The sequence below is a fragment of the Solanum verrucosum genome, unplaced genomic scaffold (assembly GCF_900185275.1).
Source record: "Solanum verrucosum unplaced genomic scaffold, falcon-dt-bn FXZP01000549.1, whole genome shotgun sequence".
NCBI classification, from domain to species: domain Eukaryota; kingdom Viridiplantae; phylum Streptophyta; class Magnoliopsida; order Solanales; family Solanaceae; genus Solanum; species Solanum verrucosum.
In genome coordinates, this window is record NW_026020082.1 from 256,944 (window position 1) to 276,455 (window position 19,512).

The 19,512-nt window shown below is 37.5% G+C and overlaps 1 protein-coding gene across 1 annotated transcript; it reads right to left on the reverse strand.

The window, feature by feature from the left end:
* Positions 1–431: 431 nt before the first annotated feature.
* On the reverse strand, positions 432–14,479 carry LOC125824252 (uncharacterized). The gene is made up of 15 exons (XM_049503600.1): positions 14,353–14,479; positions 14,069–14,151; positions 12,466–12,997; positions 12,110–12,374; positions 10,972–11,267; positions 9,167–9,352; positions 8,244–8,981; positions 8,049–8,143; positions 7,902–7,961; positions 7,692–7,780; positions 3,593–4,195; positions 3,408–3,482; positions 2,603–2,673; positions 2,457–2,514; positions 432–1,626 (listed from the first exon to the last, which is right to left on the reverse strand). The coding sequence occupies exons 3-15, from the start codon at positions 12,879–12,881 to the stop codon at positions 742–744; spliced, it is 3,837 nt and encodes a 1,278-aa protein (XP_049359557.1). The 5' UTR covers positions 12,882–12,997; positions 14,069–14,151; positions 14,353–14,479; the 3' UTR covers positions 432–741.
* Between the last annotated feature and the right edge of the window lie 5,033 nt (positions 14,480–19,512).

The following is a 19,512-nucleotide window of genomic DNA, read 5'->3' on the forward strand; positions in this document are numbered from 1 at the left end:
ACCAGTTAGTTTAAATACGACCACAAAGAAATACTGTGAAGAATGCAATTTTTCATTGCCCGTGATATACCTGAGGTGCATTTTGTCTTGCTTTGATGTTAACAATTCCTTGCGAATTGATATCCTACAAACAGCAAAAGCACCTAATAGACAGAACATGGAACTTGCAGGTTTCAGCAATAGGTTAGCTAGCTCCTTATAATAATAGATAACAATGAGAACCACCAATATATCATTGATAACCCATGAGAGCTTATCCTACAATCGCAAACCATAAGAGTTCCTGAATCATATAAATGACAAAAAAAAATGTGATCATGATGGCAAATGCATAGTATGCTAGATAGTAGAAGAAATACACCAAATAAGACAAAATGAGCAACTAACCTATATAATTAGGCAACATTGAAACTGGTAACAGAAGGATGAGATGACTTAAATAAAATGGGTTTATTGAACACTTACAATTTATGTACAGAGGACATCATTTCCTTACCTGTATTGCTAAAATACAGTGTTCCTATGGTACTATAACTACGATACTATCTTAAAAGTTGTACAAAACCTTTACAGTCAAAGTAAGTTGAAAGGGACAAAACCCAAGAGAGTGGGAGAGTTCACTCAAAATGAAGTCGTATACAAGTATCTGAAAGAATATATTGCCCTAATTACGGACTGACGGTCACAGAAGCCCGTTTCTCCAGAGATCCACAATCAATAGGAACTATAGCAAAGATGGCTTCAAACCATCATATTCAATTCTGACAGATCATCCATTGGAATCTGAAGGCCCAGAAAGTCATTATCTTGCAATCCATCATCATCTATGTTCAACCATGAACCTATGTCCTGTCCCTGACCATCAAAGTCATCAGGGGCACCTAAAACATCCATTCCAGGAAGTTGCAGACCAGACAAATCAATGGGATCCTCTAATTCATCCAAGTCATAATCATTCTTATCCTTGCCAGTGCCACTGGCACTGATATCACTTGAATTCACAATTGAAGACGCTGCTGCTTTAGGTTGCCCTGACATTTTTCCCAGAAGGCCATTGACAGAAGTGGATAATTGAGTAGTTTTAAGCTTAGATTTTGTTTTAGGCTTTCTTTCTCCCTTAACATTGGAAGAGGCAGGTCGACCAATCTTTATTGATCCACCACGAGATGATGCCTCTCTGCCATTTCCTTTTCCTTCTCGGTCCCTCTCACTTCTCTTCCCTTTTGCACTGCTTGAAAGTGAACATCCAACACCTGACAGAGCACCAGAAGATGCAGCAATGCTAGTACCAAGGACATCTTCCAACTCTCTCCGCTTGACTCTACTTGCTTCAGAATATACATTGGCTTCATAAAGTATGTCCTGGTTTAGAGATGGGCTCTGCTGTGGGCTAAAATAAGATTTTGCAGCTTCACTGTCAGTGTTGGAATCTGTTTGTCCATCACTAAGGCGGGATATAGCAGAAAGGAACATATCCTTATACAACGGCTCCCTGAAGCAGCCTTTTCCTGTCTCCTCGAATTCTATGCATCGATCCAAAGTTCGCTTGACCAATGCTAAGGCAGCTTGCTTAGCCATTTTTCCACCAGCACTCTTTGCCCCGTGCACATTTGGACCCCAACATCTCTGCCAAGGCAAGACAATGTCAATGAACAATTTTCTTTACAAGTTCAACTACAATTTAATGCTCCGACAATACAGACACAATTTTGTTATCAACTACTAGAGGCAGTATACAAGAGTCAGCATAATTCCTAATGCACTACAATGAAAAGAAGATACTAAAGATAGATGATACCATTAGCAACCAAGATAACTCAATTCTAACTAACTGACTGCAGACCAAGAGAGAACTAGAGACATAAACAAGCAGAATCGCCGTGAAATCAATCAAGAACACCGATTTCACAAAGACAGACAAATAGACAGAAAAATATCAACTCATCAAACATTTGTGGGCAATGAATTATATGTAGAACACTGCAGATCCAACATTAAATTATATATAAGAAACAAAGGCAGGAGCATGACGTTTGTTTCCCGCTTTTGCCTTGGAGGCAGAAATTGGAATGATATCAAGACAGTATGTTTTTGGTTATAAGAAATATGGAAAGCAAAAATGGAGATTGATCCCGAGTAAATTGCTGAGCAGAAGTGACGGGAAAAATATACATCTAAACCAAAGGAAATATTTTTCCACAGTAGTAAGGCACCTAAGCCTACCATTAGATACTCAGTTCAAGGTCTTTTTAGAGGGGAGATAAAAACTCACCCACAAAGATGAAAAAAGAAGCATAAGTTCCAAAGCTATGTCAATTTAGCAATCAGTTGATACCATAACAGATACATGAACTCTGATCCCCCATCCATCCATTGGTAATATACAGTTATTCCATTAAATTTTGGGAGGACAATCTAATGACCAGGAAAGAAATTGGTTAAGATGTTCAACCTACCATATATTTCTCATATGCCATTTCCACAAGCTTGTCAAGAGCATGCTGTTCGAACTCCCTATAAAACAATTAAATGCTTTAGTTATTATGTCAATGAATAGTGCTAAGCAAGGATCAAGGTCATGCATCTGAAAGAAGCACAATACTTTTCTTGAATCTCCCTCGTCTCTGCTGCTGAATTCAACAGCTTTCCCAGCATTTCTTTCTTCTTAGAAACCTATGCAACAAGCACAATCACATGAGAAAGGCTCCCAGCAGAAACAATTTAAGTAGGCTGCACACTCCATAAAAGTAAAAGTAAAAAGCACCATTGAAAGAATTATAGACAGCAGGCTGATAGGCAAAGGCACTTCAGTGGTTCAAACACCCCAACTGCACTGTAACCAATATAGATAGGAACAATAGCGGAAGGGAACTACTTAAACTTCAGGCCTATATAACTCACAAGAGGAGAAAGCAATAAGCTCTGGGAAAGTTAAAAGAAAAAGCAATAAGCTCTAGGAAAGTTAAAAGAAAAGCTCTAGAATCTGTAAGTTCCGTCCTCCTTCTGAGTGAGAAGTTCATTTCCCTTTTCCGAAACACCTTTGCTCTTCATACGCATTTGGCATGGTGCTAGAACCTTGTGCAAAGATGCTTTTATTGTACTGACCCACATTTGAATATTCAACTCAAAATTTAAAGCATTAAAGAAACTTCCCGAGCCCATGAGGATGCTAATTCAATGAGCATCTCAATCCTTGAAGAGGTATCCAACCTACATGCTAAATATCCAATTCTATCTCATTAAGTGACTATAGAATGTGAATCGATTTAGGTTTGAAAGCTCAATCACTTTTGGTCCAGCAGCAGTTGGCTCAACAAATCAAGATAAGCAAGAGGACACTGAGCAAGACACAAGAAACAGAGGCAGAGAGATCACTCAAGAATGTACCAATTCAAAATAAGACTTACCATTTCCTGGTGCTTCTCATCCAATCTACTCACGTCCATGCTGATTTCTTCATCTGCTGCATGTGGTAAATCAGACTGCATAGACCACCATAACCAATTAGCATACCAAGGAACAGTTGATCGAAGTGAGAGCACAAAATACAGAACTATCACCATACAACATGCTGAGGATCCTTAAAACCTACCTCCAATTGTGGATATATTCCAATACAGTGAATCTCAAGAAGAAGTTTCTCATCAATAGACATCTCATTATACTGATACTCAGAACAGACAAAGCCAGGCAAGCTTCGCTGTTGTGGAAGTAAACATTTTTGTGAATGATCATAGTTTAAAAAACCGCCCATGTCTGAGGCAGATGTAACATTATTACAGTCCATGACTTGCTCCGAATTATCAAAGGGACCCACACTGGAATTTGTTATGTATCCATTAGAGGCAGGGTATTTGGAAGTTTCACTGCCATATAATATTTGTGCACAAGATGTATCTGATTCTAAATTCATCTCCATTTCAAATCCAGATCGATAACCATCAGAATTAAGATCCTCATTCCCACTACAATATAGATCTTCAGGTATTAGAGCTGCCATCACTCTTTGGTACAAGGAAATATCCTTATGTTTGCTCTTTCCAGAGGCCACATGGTCCACGGTACTTTCAAGACTCCGCATTTCATTTGTATCTCCTCCAAACTCAGTCAACCCAAACCCATTTGGGACTAAACTGGAATCATCAGCATCAAAAGGGTCAGATACTGGTCCTGTAAGGTTGGTCTCATGATTTACCTGTTACAAGTAGAACAATGAAGATTAGTGCATCCAGCAAAAATCATAACTAGAGGCATAGCGCCAGTCTGATGATATTAAAGCAACTTTGATATGGTCAAACACTTCTTTAATCTTGATCAAGCAAATTTTTTCACAGCCAGAAGGTAAGCATCGCATTGCCAATCGATGATAAATGCAAAGACTTCTCCCGGGACAATAAAGGTGGAAAGCTATGCACATTATCCCACCACTCTCACATACCCCCCCCCCCCCTCCACTAGTCAAAGAGAAAAAATGCAGTAATGGGACAAGATGGCCCATAAGGATCAGGTAGTAGAAAGCCAAAGAGCATGTCAAACTTGAGCTCAAATTTTTTTATGATTTCTTTTATAAGCTAAAGCTGGAAAAAAAAAATTATAATACAATATTCTTTTTATAATAAAATATTCTCAAAGAATTCTTAAGAATACAGAAAACAGAAGCCTCCAACTTCAAAGTATCATTAACAAGAAAACGGAAAGAAAAGAATTGGTTGCTCCTCCAGGATTGATGGCATGGATTATTAACCTGCTAAACACCTCCCACGCCCATCCCATTTCCAAAACAAAAAGAAGAAAAAGGAAAGGGGCATCTTTTATAAGTAAATAAACTGAGAAAAGGACCAAGTCCCTTATCTTTGCCTTAAGACTCAGAATGATCCTCATCCTTTCACAGAAACACTAATAGTCCTCCTCCTTTGTAAAAATGGTGCAGTTCTAGTCTCCCAAATATTTTCAGTCTATCACTAACGGTAGCCGCTCACATGCATGTCACACATTTTTTTAAAATCCCCTAAAAAACTAGGTGTTCTGTCTTTCCTCTTCGTCTCATTGTAGAGAGTAGATCTTACCTTGTTAATAGAATTTGTTATTCTTTGCCATAAGCACTTACCAATTAGCTTATTTTTATTGCTTATGTCAACGTTTCATAGGTTAGATAGGGAGATATGATCGGGTTTCTCTTTTCTCAGAGAAAGAAGTCATAATTATTAAGTATCATGGACACACTGATCCAACCTTCAATTCCATTGGTGCACAATTAAAAATTTGCTCCATTATTCATAATCTCCATAATATTATGAGAAGATGATTTATTTATAAAATCATATTGGTGTTGTCTCCAACCTTTTTGTTACAAACCAAAATTAATAACTTGAAACGACAAAATATTATTGGTTTATCAGTAATGAGTTATTAATCTTATCATTTGGTAACAATAACAAGATACCCAGTATAGTCCCATAAATGGGGTATAAGAAGGGTAGAGTGCGCAGATCTTACCTCTATCTTGCTAGGAAGAAAGGTTGTTTTCGAAAGATCCTGGCTCAAAGAAATTACAATTGGTAATGGTTTAGAATTTTTTTTGTGAATTATCGATTCTGTAATGGTTTGTGTTTTTTCTTAGCGCTAACTGATAACTCCTGATAATAATTATTAAACTATAATTCTACGTTTGACAAAAAATATCAGGCTCCTTGATTAGGTTCCAATGTTTATTTTATGAGAAGTATCTGTTAAATTGATATACAATCAATAAATTAATCACTGAATCTTAACTTTCTATAATGATTTAGCATATCTATAAATGCTGAGAAGTCGAACCAATAACATTCAAAACCGAATCAAACAACCACCGCTAACTTCTAGCTAGTACTGCGAAATTCCACTCCTCTAGCTAAGACACTCCCAGAAATCCATGTACTTGCAGACAAACTTGTTGAGAAAAATATGAAAAAGCTAACAAATGAAAGTAGACGATAAAGTGGCTATTACATAGTATAACATGATTTAGATCAAGCCATGCATAAATAGTGGCATCCGCAAGTATAACCATGTGGACAACTCTTCTGTTAAAATGAGAGACGGACATTTAAGAAAGGTGCACCATTTTCCAAAGGAGGTGGACTATAAGTGCTCCATACAAAAAGATAGGGATCATTTTGAGTCTCAAGGCCAAAGATAAGGGACAATTTTGATCTTTTTCTCTATATAAATTAATAAGCTCGACAAGTTTAAGGACAAAGCATGATAGCAGTTGACACTCCCTACCAACTCTAGTACAACTTCTCCAGCACACTCCCTACCAACTCTACTACAATTTCTCAGTTCTCATGCACTTGCTACTCATAATAAAAGATACCAACATTATTTGTTGCGCCACTTCTATTTGATGGTCTATAACCATACGAATGACAACTGGATATACATTATAGCAATCCTTTCTTGGTTTTTTACTTCAAAAGAGAATTTATAAATTAACCTTAGCAATGTCAATTAGTACTGCACACAATTATAATAGTCACACGCTGGATGCAAAGGCAACCACCACTCCATTCCATACAACAACATAACCAGTGAAATCACACTAAGTGGAGACCGGAGAGGGTAGAGTGTACGTAGACCTTACCACTACCTCCACGAGGTAGTAGGCTTCTTCCGAAAGACCCTCGGCTCAAGTCCATCAAACCCAAGTAAAAGAAGAAGAAGAAAAAAAATGTTGTGCGGAAGGGAATAAAACAATGCAGCATATCTAACCAAACTATAATCCCTCCATTTCAATTTATGTGAAACTATTTGACTGGGCACAGAGTTTAAGAAAGAAAACTTTTAGAATGGTCTTAAACATGTCATAACATTTGTGTGACTAAGACTTTTGAAACTTGTGATCTCACGTACCATAACATTTTGAGTGGCCATAAAAGCTTTATATTAGGGGTAAAATGAAAAGTTCAAATTAAATTATTTCTTAATTTTGGAAGCAGTCATTCTTGTTTTTAACAAACAAAAAAAGAAAAAGGTTCACATAAATTGAAACATGGGGGAGTACATGATAATAAGGTCTCATTTGTTTAAGACATCTGAATCAAACTTCACACCTAAATATTAAGATGTGTATTAAGATTTAAAATTTTGAATATTAAAATGTTGCATAAAAATCTGAATACTAAATAGTTGAACATGATCAACCGTGGTTGTTTGGGGGAGGGGGGGGGGGGGGGATGATACTGCTAGGCAATAGCAAATGGTGATTGTGAATGATGGTGATAATCAGCGGTATGGTGGTTGTGGGTGGTGGTTGAAACTTGAAAGTTGATGGAGTAGCAGTGAACTGTCATCTATGTTCAAATTATCAAATGAACATCTTAATGACATTAACCTTGAAAACAAACAGACTTAATGATAAAGATTAAAACATTCATCAAGTGCAAACAACTGAGGTGTAAGTAACCTTCCCTCCCCCTAAACAAAAACTTATGAAATGCAAATAGTCTGGTCAAAAGTTTCCAATTCAGATTCCAGCAGAAACTATGAGCCCATTATGTGTCCGTTAAGCAGTTGACAAAGACGGGTATCAATTTAAACTTGTCGTCATAGCTAGATGTTTTTTGCAGAATAACTAGCAACTTCCAGAAGTTAACCGAAGTATTATAGGGAAATATTACACAATCCACAAAACAAAACAAAACAACCATCACCTGCTGCCTTAAAAAGGTTGTATCTATTTCTGATATGAATCGAAAAAGTGGCTCCATCTGCTTCCAGAATGAGCTAGAGAGGGCTTGAGCTGCAATAAAAACAGGTCCATCAAAAGAACATATTGTTCAAAGAATTACAAATTAAACTTGTCAAATTAATGCAAAATAGATGGATTAGTTAGCAGAAAAAAAAGGGTGTTGATAGTGTACCAGTGTTGGTAACAGCACTTGCAGCAGCCAAAAGCTCTTCATGCCCATCATCTGAACCAACTAAGAGAAATGAAAAGAGAAGTGAACAACCAAAGCAGAGAGTGATTCAACACCTATACAATCCAGCTACATTGTTGCTACAACTACCTAGAAAATCAGTAGCAGCATTCATTGTCGCTTGTTTCTGTCGTTTGTAAGCTTTACGATCAGCAAGCTTTCTGGTAGGAGGTCGACCTGCTTTGCTGCATAGATAGTCACGTAAATGAAGAACAGTTATTCATTCGCATTAAATATGGAAGAGAAGGCCCAACCATAAAAATATATATAGGGATAAGGTTCAACCTTTCAGTCTTATCAAGACCGTGTCTAGAGCTTCTGAGTTGTTTTGCTGTTCCAACATTTCCAAGCTTCTCAACCATCAATGTCATCGGATTCCTAGTGGCGGTAAAACCCCTCCCAGTCCTCCCTTGCCTACGAATACCATCTCCATGATCTTCCCCACTAGCCCTCTTACTTTTCCTTGGTGGGAGCAGCAAAGACATCTTCTGAACATGGGGCCCAGATTTTTCATCTACCTCATCAGACCTGTTGCTCTTGTCCTTGGACTTGATTTCAGCAGCCCCGGACTCCTCACTTTCAGAAGCAGCTGAAGAGAAGTGATCGCTTTTTAATTTGACTTGTTGAGGGGAAGAACCACAAAGACGCCTTTCATTACTGAGAGCATCACTTGTACTATCAAGAGAAGGGTTTTCATCATTATTGGGAACAATAGGAAAATTAGCCCTTCTTGCGGGTCGAGAGATCTTCTGGGGCCTTTGGCTGGCCCACTGAGCAACAGGTGGTGATGACGACCTCATAGAAGAGGTGCGTTTACGATTACCTGCCCCGACAGCAGATGGAAGTCTGCTTGTGCAGGGAGAGGTTTCCCAATCATTAGCAACAGCTGCCTGTTGAACCACTGCAGATAATTTTGGTGCAACACCTGAAACTGATCGTGGAGCACGGGCAACAGAATTCACTTTTGTACTTGAAGAAGGAGTAGCAGATATGAAATTTTCTCGAGCAGCTGTCTTTGTTTTACTGCATAAATAGAATAAAATGAACATTCAAGGGAAGTAAGAATATGAGGGAAAAAAAACTAAGACGGATATCTCTCATACAATGATTCAAAAGCATAATAGCAAAGATGAAATTCCAAAAGTTACATTGTACACATTCAACCAAAATCAACAAGAAAGGACGATAAAAGAAGTCGAGTCCCATACTTTTTGATGGCTCTGATCTTCACCCTTTCTTTCTCTGAACCAATAGGCTGTTGGTCTCTTCGATCAATGAGATGGAGACTGTTCTCTTGGTCAACCTTGGACATGGAAGAACGCATTCCTAAAGGCATTTGCTGTGATACACCATCAGCTTTTCCAGTTCCAGTACTTCCTGGAGCAGCTCCAGGTCTACTTGAAAATAATAAAAGTCAGTTCAGAGTAAAGAACAAGGCTAATACTTATCAGTTACGCTGTAGCAAAAATGATCTTGAACAACCAAGGAAAGAAAGATTACAAGTGGGTACAATTGAGTATTGGTATTTGGTAGTATTTTCTTTCACCACCGACATGATAATAAATTTTACTCTTTACACTTCCTATAAAAAATATGATGCCATCCCTTTTAATCTCAACTACAATATATTAGTTCCCAAATAATCTACATGTGAGATAGAGAAAGCAAGTTTCTAAAGTATTCCCTCTTGAATTAAGTTCTCAATACTTCATCTAGAAAGGACAAAGCTTTCCCAAATTTCTTTTGATGGGTAAAGCTCGTCCAACTTCAAATACACCCAATTGATGTTTCCAGCATGTAAAACTTACCACTCTCTTATTCTTCAATGTTTGTTACTACCTAATGCTTCACTTTCTTTGTTTCTTGCTATTTTGCAGTCACATTATTGTTGCAATCCTGTTTCAAAAACAGTTTATCTGAGGGTTTATTGAAAATAACCTCTCTACCCCAGAGGTAGGGGATAAGGTTTGCATACATACTACCCTCCTCAGACCCCCTTGTGGAATTAAATTGGTATGTTGTTGTTGTTCAACATGGGATACAAATCATGGCTGAAGCAGACAACCAAATAAATAAACAACTGAGAGGTTAGTTTAACCCCCATTACGGTTTAAGAACTATCTTTTCTCCTATTGTCTGATTCAGTCCCCCTTTCTCCTATGGTCTGAAGGTTTATCAAAACAACCTCTCTACCCCCAAAGGTCAGGTCTGTGCACATCCTACCTTCCTCAGACCCCCTTGTGGGATTTAACTGGTATGTTGTTGTTGTGCAACATGAGATACAAATCATGGCTGAAGCAGGCAAACAAATAAATAAACAAGCAACTGACTGGTCAGTTTAATCCCATCATGGTGAAAGAACAATCTTTTCTCCTATGGTCTGATTTAGTTCCCCTTTCTTCATATGACCCCATAAGCATGCTCTGCTGCAAATTCAAGGAGACATTCACCAAATATGCAACTACTCCCTCCGTTTCAATTTGTTTGTATAGTTTTGCTTTGGCACGGAATTTAAGAAAGTAAGGAAGACTTCTGAATCTTGTAGTCTTAGATTAAATATATGTAGAATGTACCAAAATGTCATTTAATCTTGTGGTCTTAAACATGCATGTGCAAAGTTAGAAATAAAGAGTTGCCAAAAAAAAGATTTTTTGTTTAAACGGACTAAAAAGGTAAGTAAGACAAACAAATTGAAATGGAGGGGGTAATTGTTTTCCCGGTCAACCCAATCCTTAGGGAGGTTAGGAAGCTTTTTCTACTTCTACTATAGGATTTGCTGCTCTTTGGATCAGTGCACCTAATATATAATCTATAGCAAGGTTTCTCAGATAAGAAGTGCTTCCAAAGTCCAAATGATACTCAACCACAGAAAGGTAATCTACCAATAGAACATCAGCAATTCATATACGGATATATGTTCTCATAGAAAAAGGGCAGATAAAGACAAATCAAAATCTAAACCACACACATTGAAGCTGGAGGTTAAATTTGACATTGATATTTGAAACAACACCTGAAGCCATGGGTATCACTAAACCTCAAGCGGCCATCAGCTATAAGACGGGACGGCAATCCTTGCTTTGGTTCCCTGTGGCCATCCATAGGTTTTGATGTCGATGAGCTTCCAGTAGTATCTGGCTTTATTCCAGATCGCTTCTTTTTCATCTTAGACTTCTCCCAGCCCTCTACAGCAATGGATGATGTCCGGTCCTCTCCATGAACTGTGCTACTAGTTGGAAGTCTCAATATCTCCCTATCTCTATCCATAATCCCAGATTGCCTTGATGGAGTGCTTGCTTGTACCTCCGGCTAATTCAATAAAACATACCCATCAGTCTTGAGGATGTCGGAACTGATTCCATGCATGGTTGATGAATGAAAATGAATAAATTGAGGTGAAGGAACATGTTGTCTAGCCAAAGATGACATCAAGAACAAGGAAAAAAATTCACCCATCCATAACAAGAAAAAAGGATATCTTAAAAGGAAGATATCTACCTATAAAATAAAATAAAGACAAGGAACATGGACCAAACATTCTTTTAATTTATTTTTTGTTATGTTTATAAGAAATACAATTTTATTGATGTGGGAGAATCCTGAATACAAGCACTATACTAAATATTGACAGCCTACACAAAATTATAATTCTCTACAAAAGACACCTAATCATTTAAACTAACAGGGCCTCATGGCTGCCATCAAAATGAAAATAAGAAAATTCCTCAAATACACAGTCATTATCTATCCCTTCGAAAGCTTCTTACTTCTGTACTTCCTCAAATGTATGAAGTATTATCAGTATAGACCAGGAAAGTATCTGAAAAGCACTTAACAATAAACTCAACATTACGCAAGTTAATAAGGTAAAGTCTATCCTAGAGCTCAACAGCATCCAACTCCTTTTAGCGTTTTAGACAGCCTCAACCAGCCTTCAACAATATTATGCAGTAATAACAAACGAATCAGGTAAGGATAGTGTCAGTGTGTCACTGTCTAGGCAATTCATCAGCATAGATGCAGTGATGGGAGATGCATTAAGAAAGAGAATCTTAACTAGGAAGTATACATTTACAGGGAACTTCCCAATTTCGAAAAACTGAATAAAGTTTTAAAAAATTGCAACAAAACTGCAAAGGAAAAATACAAACCCTCAGATCCACCATAGAAGTTCGAGTGCGCTTATTTGGAACAGCATTTTTGGTCCTTTTTTCGGACTTCTGTAGCTCAAACTCATAACCACTCTGGGTTCCTATTTTACCAATGCCTGCTCCTGAAACAGACCGGTCACTTGAATATAACACATTGGGTCGTTCATTCGATAAAACGTCTGACCGAGATCTCTTCCTTGATGGAATGCTTGGAAAGCATTTGTTGATCACTGATAAGGATTCAGTGAATATCTTTACACGTTCCCTGATATTTCATTGGAAATAAATCAAAACAAATCTCTATCCATGTAGGCCAGATAAAAATAAAGCAATGGAGCTAAGTTTCTAATAACTACCTTGCTTTAGTACAGCTTTCCCGAAGACCAGCCTTCAGTCGTCTGGCTTCCTCTGGAAAGGGAGAAGAGGACGGTTTGCCTTTAGAAGACACCACAGGAGAATCCTCTACTGGCATGCCTAAAGTTAAACCAGTGAGTCTCTTGAAATCACTGTGCCTATTAAGTTTGTGCTCTGTCACCATTGCTTTTGGATCAAAACGCAAGCACTGAAAAAAGTTAGTGACATCTGTTTGTGTAATTGTTGAAGTACTTCTTGTCGTGTTAGGAAGAGAAGATAAGATTGGATTCTCCATGTTCTCGCGGAAACTAGCAGACCTATCCAATGAAGCAGATGCATATGACCCACGCTGCCCGGAGACATACAATGGTCTATCTGGGCTATTAGAAGATAGATCAAATCTGCTAGATGCTGACATCGCATCAGCTTAAACACGCTCTTCGTGCTACCCGCCAAGTTGACACAGAGGTGCATGGCAATACTCTACAGCAATGCATGAAACCCAGCTAACTATCCGATAGTGATGATTACAACCTGCAAGGATACCATTATGGCTACATAAGATCTGCTCAGAAGAGTCCACAGAGACCATAAATACGAAAAAAGAAAGAAAACAACCTAATTAAAGTTTAAAAGGGAACGTGCAAAGCAGTAGAACAATTTGTTAACATTCTTTATCAAAAAAAAAAATTGTTAACATGAAGGAGTTTAATGCATATAAAGATGTTTGAACAAGTATCTACATCAAAACAGAAACGGTAAAGAAGCCAAAGAGATCAATGATACTGAAAAGTCATCCTAAATGCATAATAACCTTTTAAAGTGGTATCTAAGACATAGGCTGACAAACTACACCACGGTGTAAGCAGGTTCAATATGTGTAACCATGGAATTCCAGAAAGAAACGAGCAAGAAGATAAACACTCCTAAACGTTGAAGCCATCAATAATAAGCTGAATAGATAAAGAATTTAAAAAGTTTCTTCCATGATAAAAACTGTCATGCAATCCTGCAACTTCTGTGCATCAACTATCATTCACTAATTTAAAGTATCCAAGCCAACAAAGAGAAAAAACAGCCGACAGAAGGGGATGACATCTAAATGTTGAACTAGTAAGAAGATGTTGCACGTCTAGTCATTCAAAACTTTGAATAGACGAGCTAAAACAGTTGAAGTAAACATTTACATCAATAAATGCTCTATTGCTAATTATTTTTTACCTTTTCTTCAGACTAGCACATGTACCATCACAATAAACATTGAATTCAATTTTTTTTGTCTTTTTATCCCCCCCCCCCTCCCCTCCTCCCTCCCTTATTCATCAAGCAGGGTACACAATTTAGACAATCTAGTCATACTCAGCTTTCTACTTTGAATCATTCCACTGATGCTAGATCCACAGCTCTACTAATAAATCTTCTATGATCAAAACAAATCATCACCTTTCAAGTCAAATGCTCATATTTGACACCCACAATTTCTAGTAATACTCTTTTTACTTAGCTTAAACAGAATGCCAAAAATAACAATCACCAGCATCACAAACAAACAAATAACTTTGACAAATTTACTAAAGAAACATCAGAAAAAATTAAATCTTTTACCTGGTAACTTATACTGTATAAATCCACTTCTAAAAAAAAAAAAAAAAGACCGTGTGATCTGGACAACCTTCGATTCCAAAATTCTGAAATGATCAATAATATACATCAGAAAGTATATCAACTCAGAGTTCAATTAGGGTTTTGAAATTCTCGAATTCTAAAATGGTTACCCAAATAATTTATTTAAAAAATCTGGTATGCAGTCAAAAAGAGAAGAAAACTATATCCAAACACAAATTTATTGAATATTTGCATAAACGCATGAAAGGAGAAGAGGATTTTACATTAGACGGCGGACGTCGTCGATCGGTGAGAAGAGGAGGTGGTGGTGGAGGGTCGGTCGAGAAATAACATGGATCGTATTTTTTTTCTTTCACCGGATTTTGGCCCGCTTTTAATTTGAGCCCGGACCAAATTATTGCTAAATTTGTCCCCATAAAAAAAAAGAGTATATGTCTTGTTAATACACAAAAAAAAAAAAAAAATTAAAAAAGTATTATCAAACACATTTTTATCTTTTTCTTTAACTTTATAAATTTCAAAAAGTAAAAAAAATAGGTATAATACATAGATATGCTATTTAACGTGGTCTCAACTCACATTTATATCCTCCAATTTTAAGTGTACATAAGTAGACACTTAAACTTGTATAAAATTGAACAAACGGGGCATAAGTATCCTACGTGGCATCCTACATGGCAATTTGCGTCTCTACGTGGTGTTATTATGTAACGTAGGGCTCATGCATTTATATGTTCAATTTTATACAAGTTTAAGTATTTACTTGTGCACACCCAAAGTTGAAAAGCATAAATATAAAATGAGGTCAAATTAAATGGCATATTTATGTAGTCTTTACCTACCCTAACTTACATAAGATAATCACATTTCTCTTAATTGAATCACTTTGTTCGTGTAATAATAACTCTAGTATTGCTTAATTGAATCGACAATAGCTTTTATGTGGATTGTTCACGTACTAAGTGTCCAAATTTATCGAGATACGTATGTCCTCAAAAAAATTATTATTTCCAAACCGAAAAAACAAGAAAAACTAAAACCAAACCGACGGTTATATTTTTTCATTTGGTTTGGTTTGGTTTTAGAAATTTAAAAAACTGACTAGATTGGTTTGGTTTTGATTTTAACCAATAACTTATCCAAACAAAACCACGAACACCCCTAACACAAGCAACCTTGAAAACATCTTTTTGACCCTTGAAACTCATTCGGAATCCTATAAACACGAACCAACAGTGCAAATTCATCATGAAATATGTTTTTGAACTAATGGAATCATCGAGTTTCAAAAAATAGATGGTTATGATCGAATACCCCTCAAGTCTCGGGACTCTAACCGATTACCTTACTAGACCAAACTCGACATTACAGACTCAATAAAATTGACGGAATCCCCATATAAACTCATAATGTTAACCAAAGTCAACCATATAAAATATTCTCAACTCAAAAGGGGCAAAAACACACCCGGTCACATCCGGGACCACACCAACCATTCCCGCAACCAAAGCTAAGCATTAAAAAGCTAAGAGGAAGGGTAAAATGGTCATTTCACAGTTAAGCAAATTCACAAGAAATGGAACATTACAATATGTGCTCAAAGTTTATGATATAATAAATGTCAAATATATTGTAACAACATGTTCCCGTCATTATGGAAAAGCAAATGGGGAAAGATTTGGGCTAGAAAAACTTTTGGGTAATGACTTGGGAATTCCTAGCCTAGTCCAGATTCGGACAAAATCTGAGTCAAGCGAGGTCTAGGGAAATCTAGTAATGAATGAGAGATTTAATTATGAATTTGATCACATGAGTAGATATTCAAGATGTTAAGGAGCCCGTATGACTTTACTGAATCGAATTCGGGCGAGTAGAACTTTCGAAACTGATCTTAGCGTGAATAGGTAGTTTTTGAACGTCAAGGTTTGAAGGGGTGTTGTGAAATGGGAGTTTGGAACTCAAATTTCGACTCTCTGTCTCCGTGCATGCCTCTAGGGTGGGATTAATCCCGTGAAGGCGGGGCCGCTGTGGCGGGATGGGGTCCGTCGTAGCGGGCCAGTCGCGACTTAAGTCGGGTAAAAACCCCAAAAAAGTTTTTTCTGTAACTTTCATTCTTGAGAGCTAAGAGATGACCCATGGCAAGTTCTTGACAGTTTTCCACCTCTTCTAGAGCTAAAGGTAAGGTTTTTACTCCCTTAATCCGTTTTTCGATCCGTAGAACTTAGATTCTTAGGTAATTATTATTAGGGGAGGGTTTTGACCTAAAACTAATGGTGGGAAAAGCCCTAATTGAACATTAGGATCTTGGGATTGGCCATGGATAGATAGATTGATTATTATCCGGGTAAACTAGGCCTTGTTTATTGATCATTGCATTAATTGTTTGTTTTTAGACCAAGAACAAGCGGAAAGAATTCGAAAAAGGGAAGGCTCAAGTGTCTTAGGAGGATTCAAGTGTAACGCCCCGTACAAAACTAGTAAGACCTAGCTAAGGCTTGACTGAATCTATTAGGTTGACCTAGAGCATCATATGTTAGTTTATGGTTGGAAACATGTTTAAATGATGAAAAATGGCTATTGAAGATAGTTTGGTGACTTTAGAGGTCAAACGTCAAGAAAAGACCATGACGTCCGAAAACTAGTCTTTGGTGCTAGTGTCTTGTCATGGTGTTTGGAGTGACTCTTATTCATAGATGGACATGTTTAGGGTCCAAACGACCGGGTACGACCCCCCAAGGACCACCCAAGGGGTCTTTGAGGAGGACCCAACCTTTGGCCAAAAGCTGTCAAAAAACAGCTTGACCTACGAAGGGCAGTGACGGGCCGTCACTTGACCTACGCCCCGTAGGTAGGTCTCGTGGGTTGAGACTTAGTCTCCCCACCAAGAACTCCCCAATCCCCCTCTCTGAACCAAATTACAAGAGCACAGCACGGGCCGTAACTCCACTTACGGTCCGTGAGTGGGTGGCCATAGGTGCTGCCAATTTCCAGCCTTCTAGTCTTAAGTTGGTAATTAGGGATTAAGTTAGTTAATTGACTAAGGGCTTAAGGGGTTGTTTAGCTAGTTGATTACTCACCTTTATAAGCTAGCAAGACCTTAAGTTAACTCATGAATTCATTTAGAACCAAGACCCTCAAAACAGTCCCCTAAAAAGAGTTTTTAGTTTTAAGTTAGGAGTGAGGGTCAACTTTAAATGGTCATATCTCATAGCTAAAAATGAATTAGTGGGCCACTACATATCTAATGAAAGGTCTCTGAGTCCTCTTTCCAACGCCACTGAGTTTGCCCAATTCCGATCTCGAAGTAAAAAGTTATGGTCGAAATAGTGAAGTACTGTCAGAACTACGAAGGCCAAACGATGGTCCGTGACTCCACCTATGGTCCATAGGTGGAAGGCGTAGATGCTGCCAGTTTTATAAAGTTTTTAGTTAAGAAGGGGGTTAATGTTTTAATTAGTTATTAAGTAGGGGTTAAGGGAGGTCGGTTAGGTGGTTAATTAATGGACTATATAAGCTTATAGGACCCTAAACTAATCCATTAATTCACCACAAGTCAAGACCCCAAAACATAACCCAATTCTTTTCCCTCCCAAAATTCTCTCTCTCAAAACTCTCTCAACTCAAGACTCCATTGAAGAACTTGGAAGGAGCTTAGCAAGGGCTTGTAGATGGGAGGTTTCACACGAAATTCATAGGGTTTAACTAAGGTATGGTTGCTCTTCATTCTTGGGATCCCTTTCCCCAAGAGGTCCTTCCAAAGATGGTTTTCAAAATCCCCCAAATTGTAGATTTCAATCCAAAAACGTGGGTCTTCTTTCTAAATGTTGAATTGTTGTTATAAACTGATTTTGATTGATGATATATGAACAATTATGGATGCATTCATGTAGTGTTGGTGATTTTTGAAGAATCCCCCCATGAGACCCATGTTTCCCCTTCTTCCTCCAATTCTAACCCTAGTTTGTGTTAGATATTAATTAAAGGCTATGAATTGAATGTAATGTTATGTAATTCATGTTTGTATGATGATATTACCCTAAATTATGTATGATTACTATGGAATTAGGGTTAAGTCTTGAATGGTGCCTTCAAGGCTATGAGGAGATGATATCAATGTGATTCTTTATGTATTGTTGAATGTACTTACTTAATTCATGTATGATGAAGTTGGATGATGGTTCCATCTTCCCTCTAATCCTAGTTGGTAATTGAGCATGTTATGATGAGATGCAATGCAAGTATGAATGTTGTGAGATGTTGGTATTATTGTTGTTATGTTGAATTGAAGGTAATTCTTGTTAACATAATTTGAACATGCTATGAGTAAAGGTGTTTTATGTGAAAGGCTTTCTCACACATGTACACACACATGAATGAAGCTATTGACTAATGTAATGAATGCGAGTCTCTTGAAAGGTTTCCTCAATTGTACTCTAAACTAGTCTATGTTATGCATGGTATGATGATGTGAAAGGTCATTCTCACATGATGAAGGTTCTTGATAAAAGGTGAATTACTTAGATTGTAATGATGTTATACCTAATGTGTTGTTGTGGTGTTGATGACCTAGTTTCCTCATCCTTAACCCTCTACACTTGAATTAGCTATGAAGTATGTATGAATGTTATGGTATGATTGTTATATGATTGAAAGGTAGTTCTCATGATTATAACGTAATGTAAAGTAAAAGGTTTACTCACTTGCTAAGTGTTTTTAAGGTGAAAGGATTGTTACTCACTTATGAACACATATGAGATATTATGGTAAGATGTCTACATAAGAGTCTAGTAAAGGCTAATGTGAACTTATGTGATGACTAAAGATGATTACAAAAGGGAATTAGATGCTTAGCATCGAAAAGGCATGTAAATGAGATGGGGGTCTCACGTTTAGTAAGTCCAGCTCCCCACATGGGTTTCCTCACGTTTAGCAAGTTCGGATTACCCACGATATGTGTTGTCTCATGAGATGGAAACCCCCGCGTTTAGTAAGTTAGGGTTTCTAGAAGCAATCTCCTTGACCATTAACTATGTACCCACATAGGAGTCTAACTTAGTGGATCCACTTAGATAGCTATGTATGAATGGTTACACCTAGGCAAGTGTTAACCCTCTCTTTTCGGTGTGGGAGTAGAACACCGGATTCCATGTAGCTCTCATGGTCTATGTCGGTTATTGCAATATTTTCCTAATGTAAAAGTAAATGAAGGTATGAAAGGTGTGAACTCTTACTAGGGCTTTCTTAAGGGTTTCTACATAGTGTAAGGGAGGGTATGAGACTTCTCTTGCACATTGCACTTGTGGGATCCTAAGGGATGGTTGTAGTAGTGTTTCTCTTATGATTGTGATGATTATGACTTATGTATGTTGAAGCTATGTTGTGTATGATCATTATGAAGATGGATTACCTATGATATGGACTAT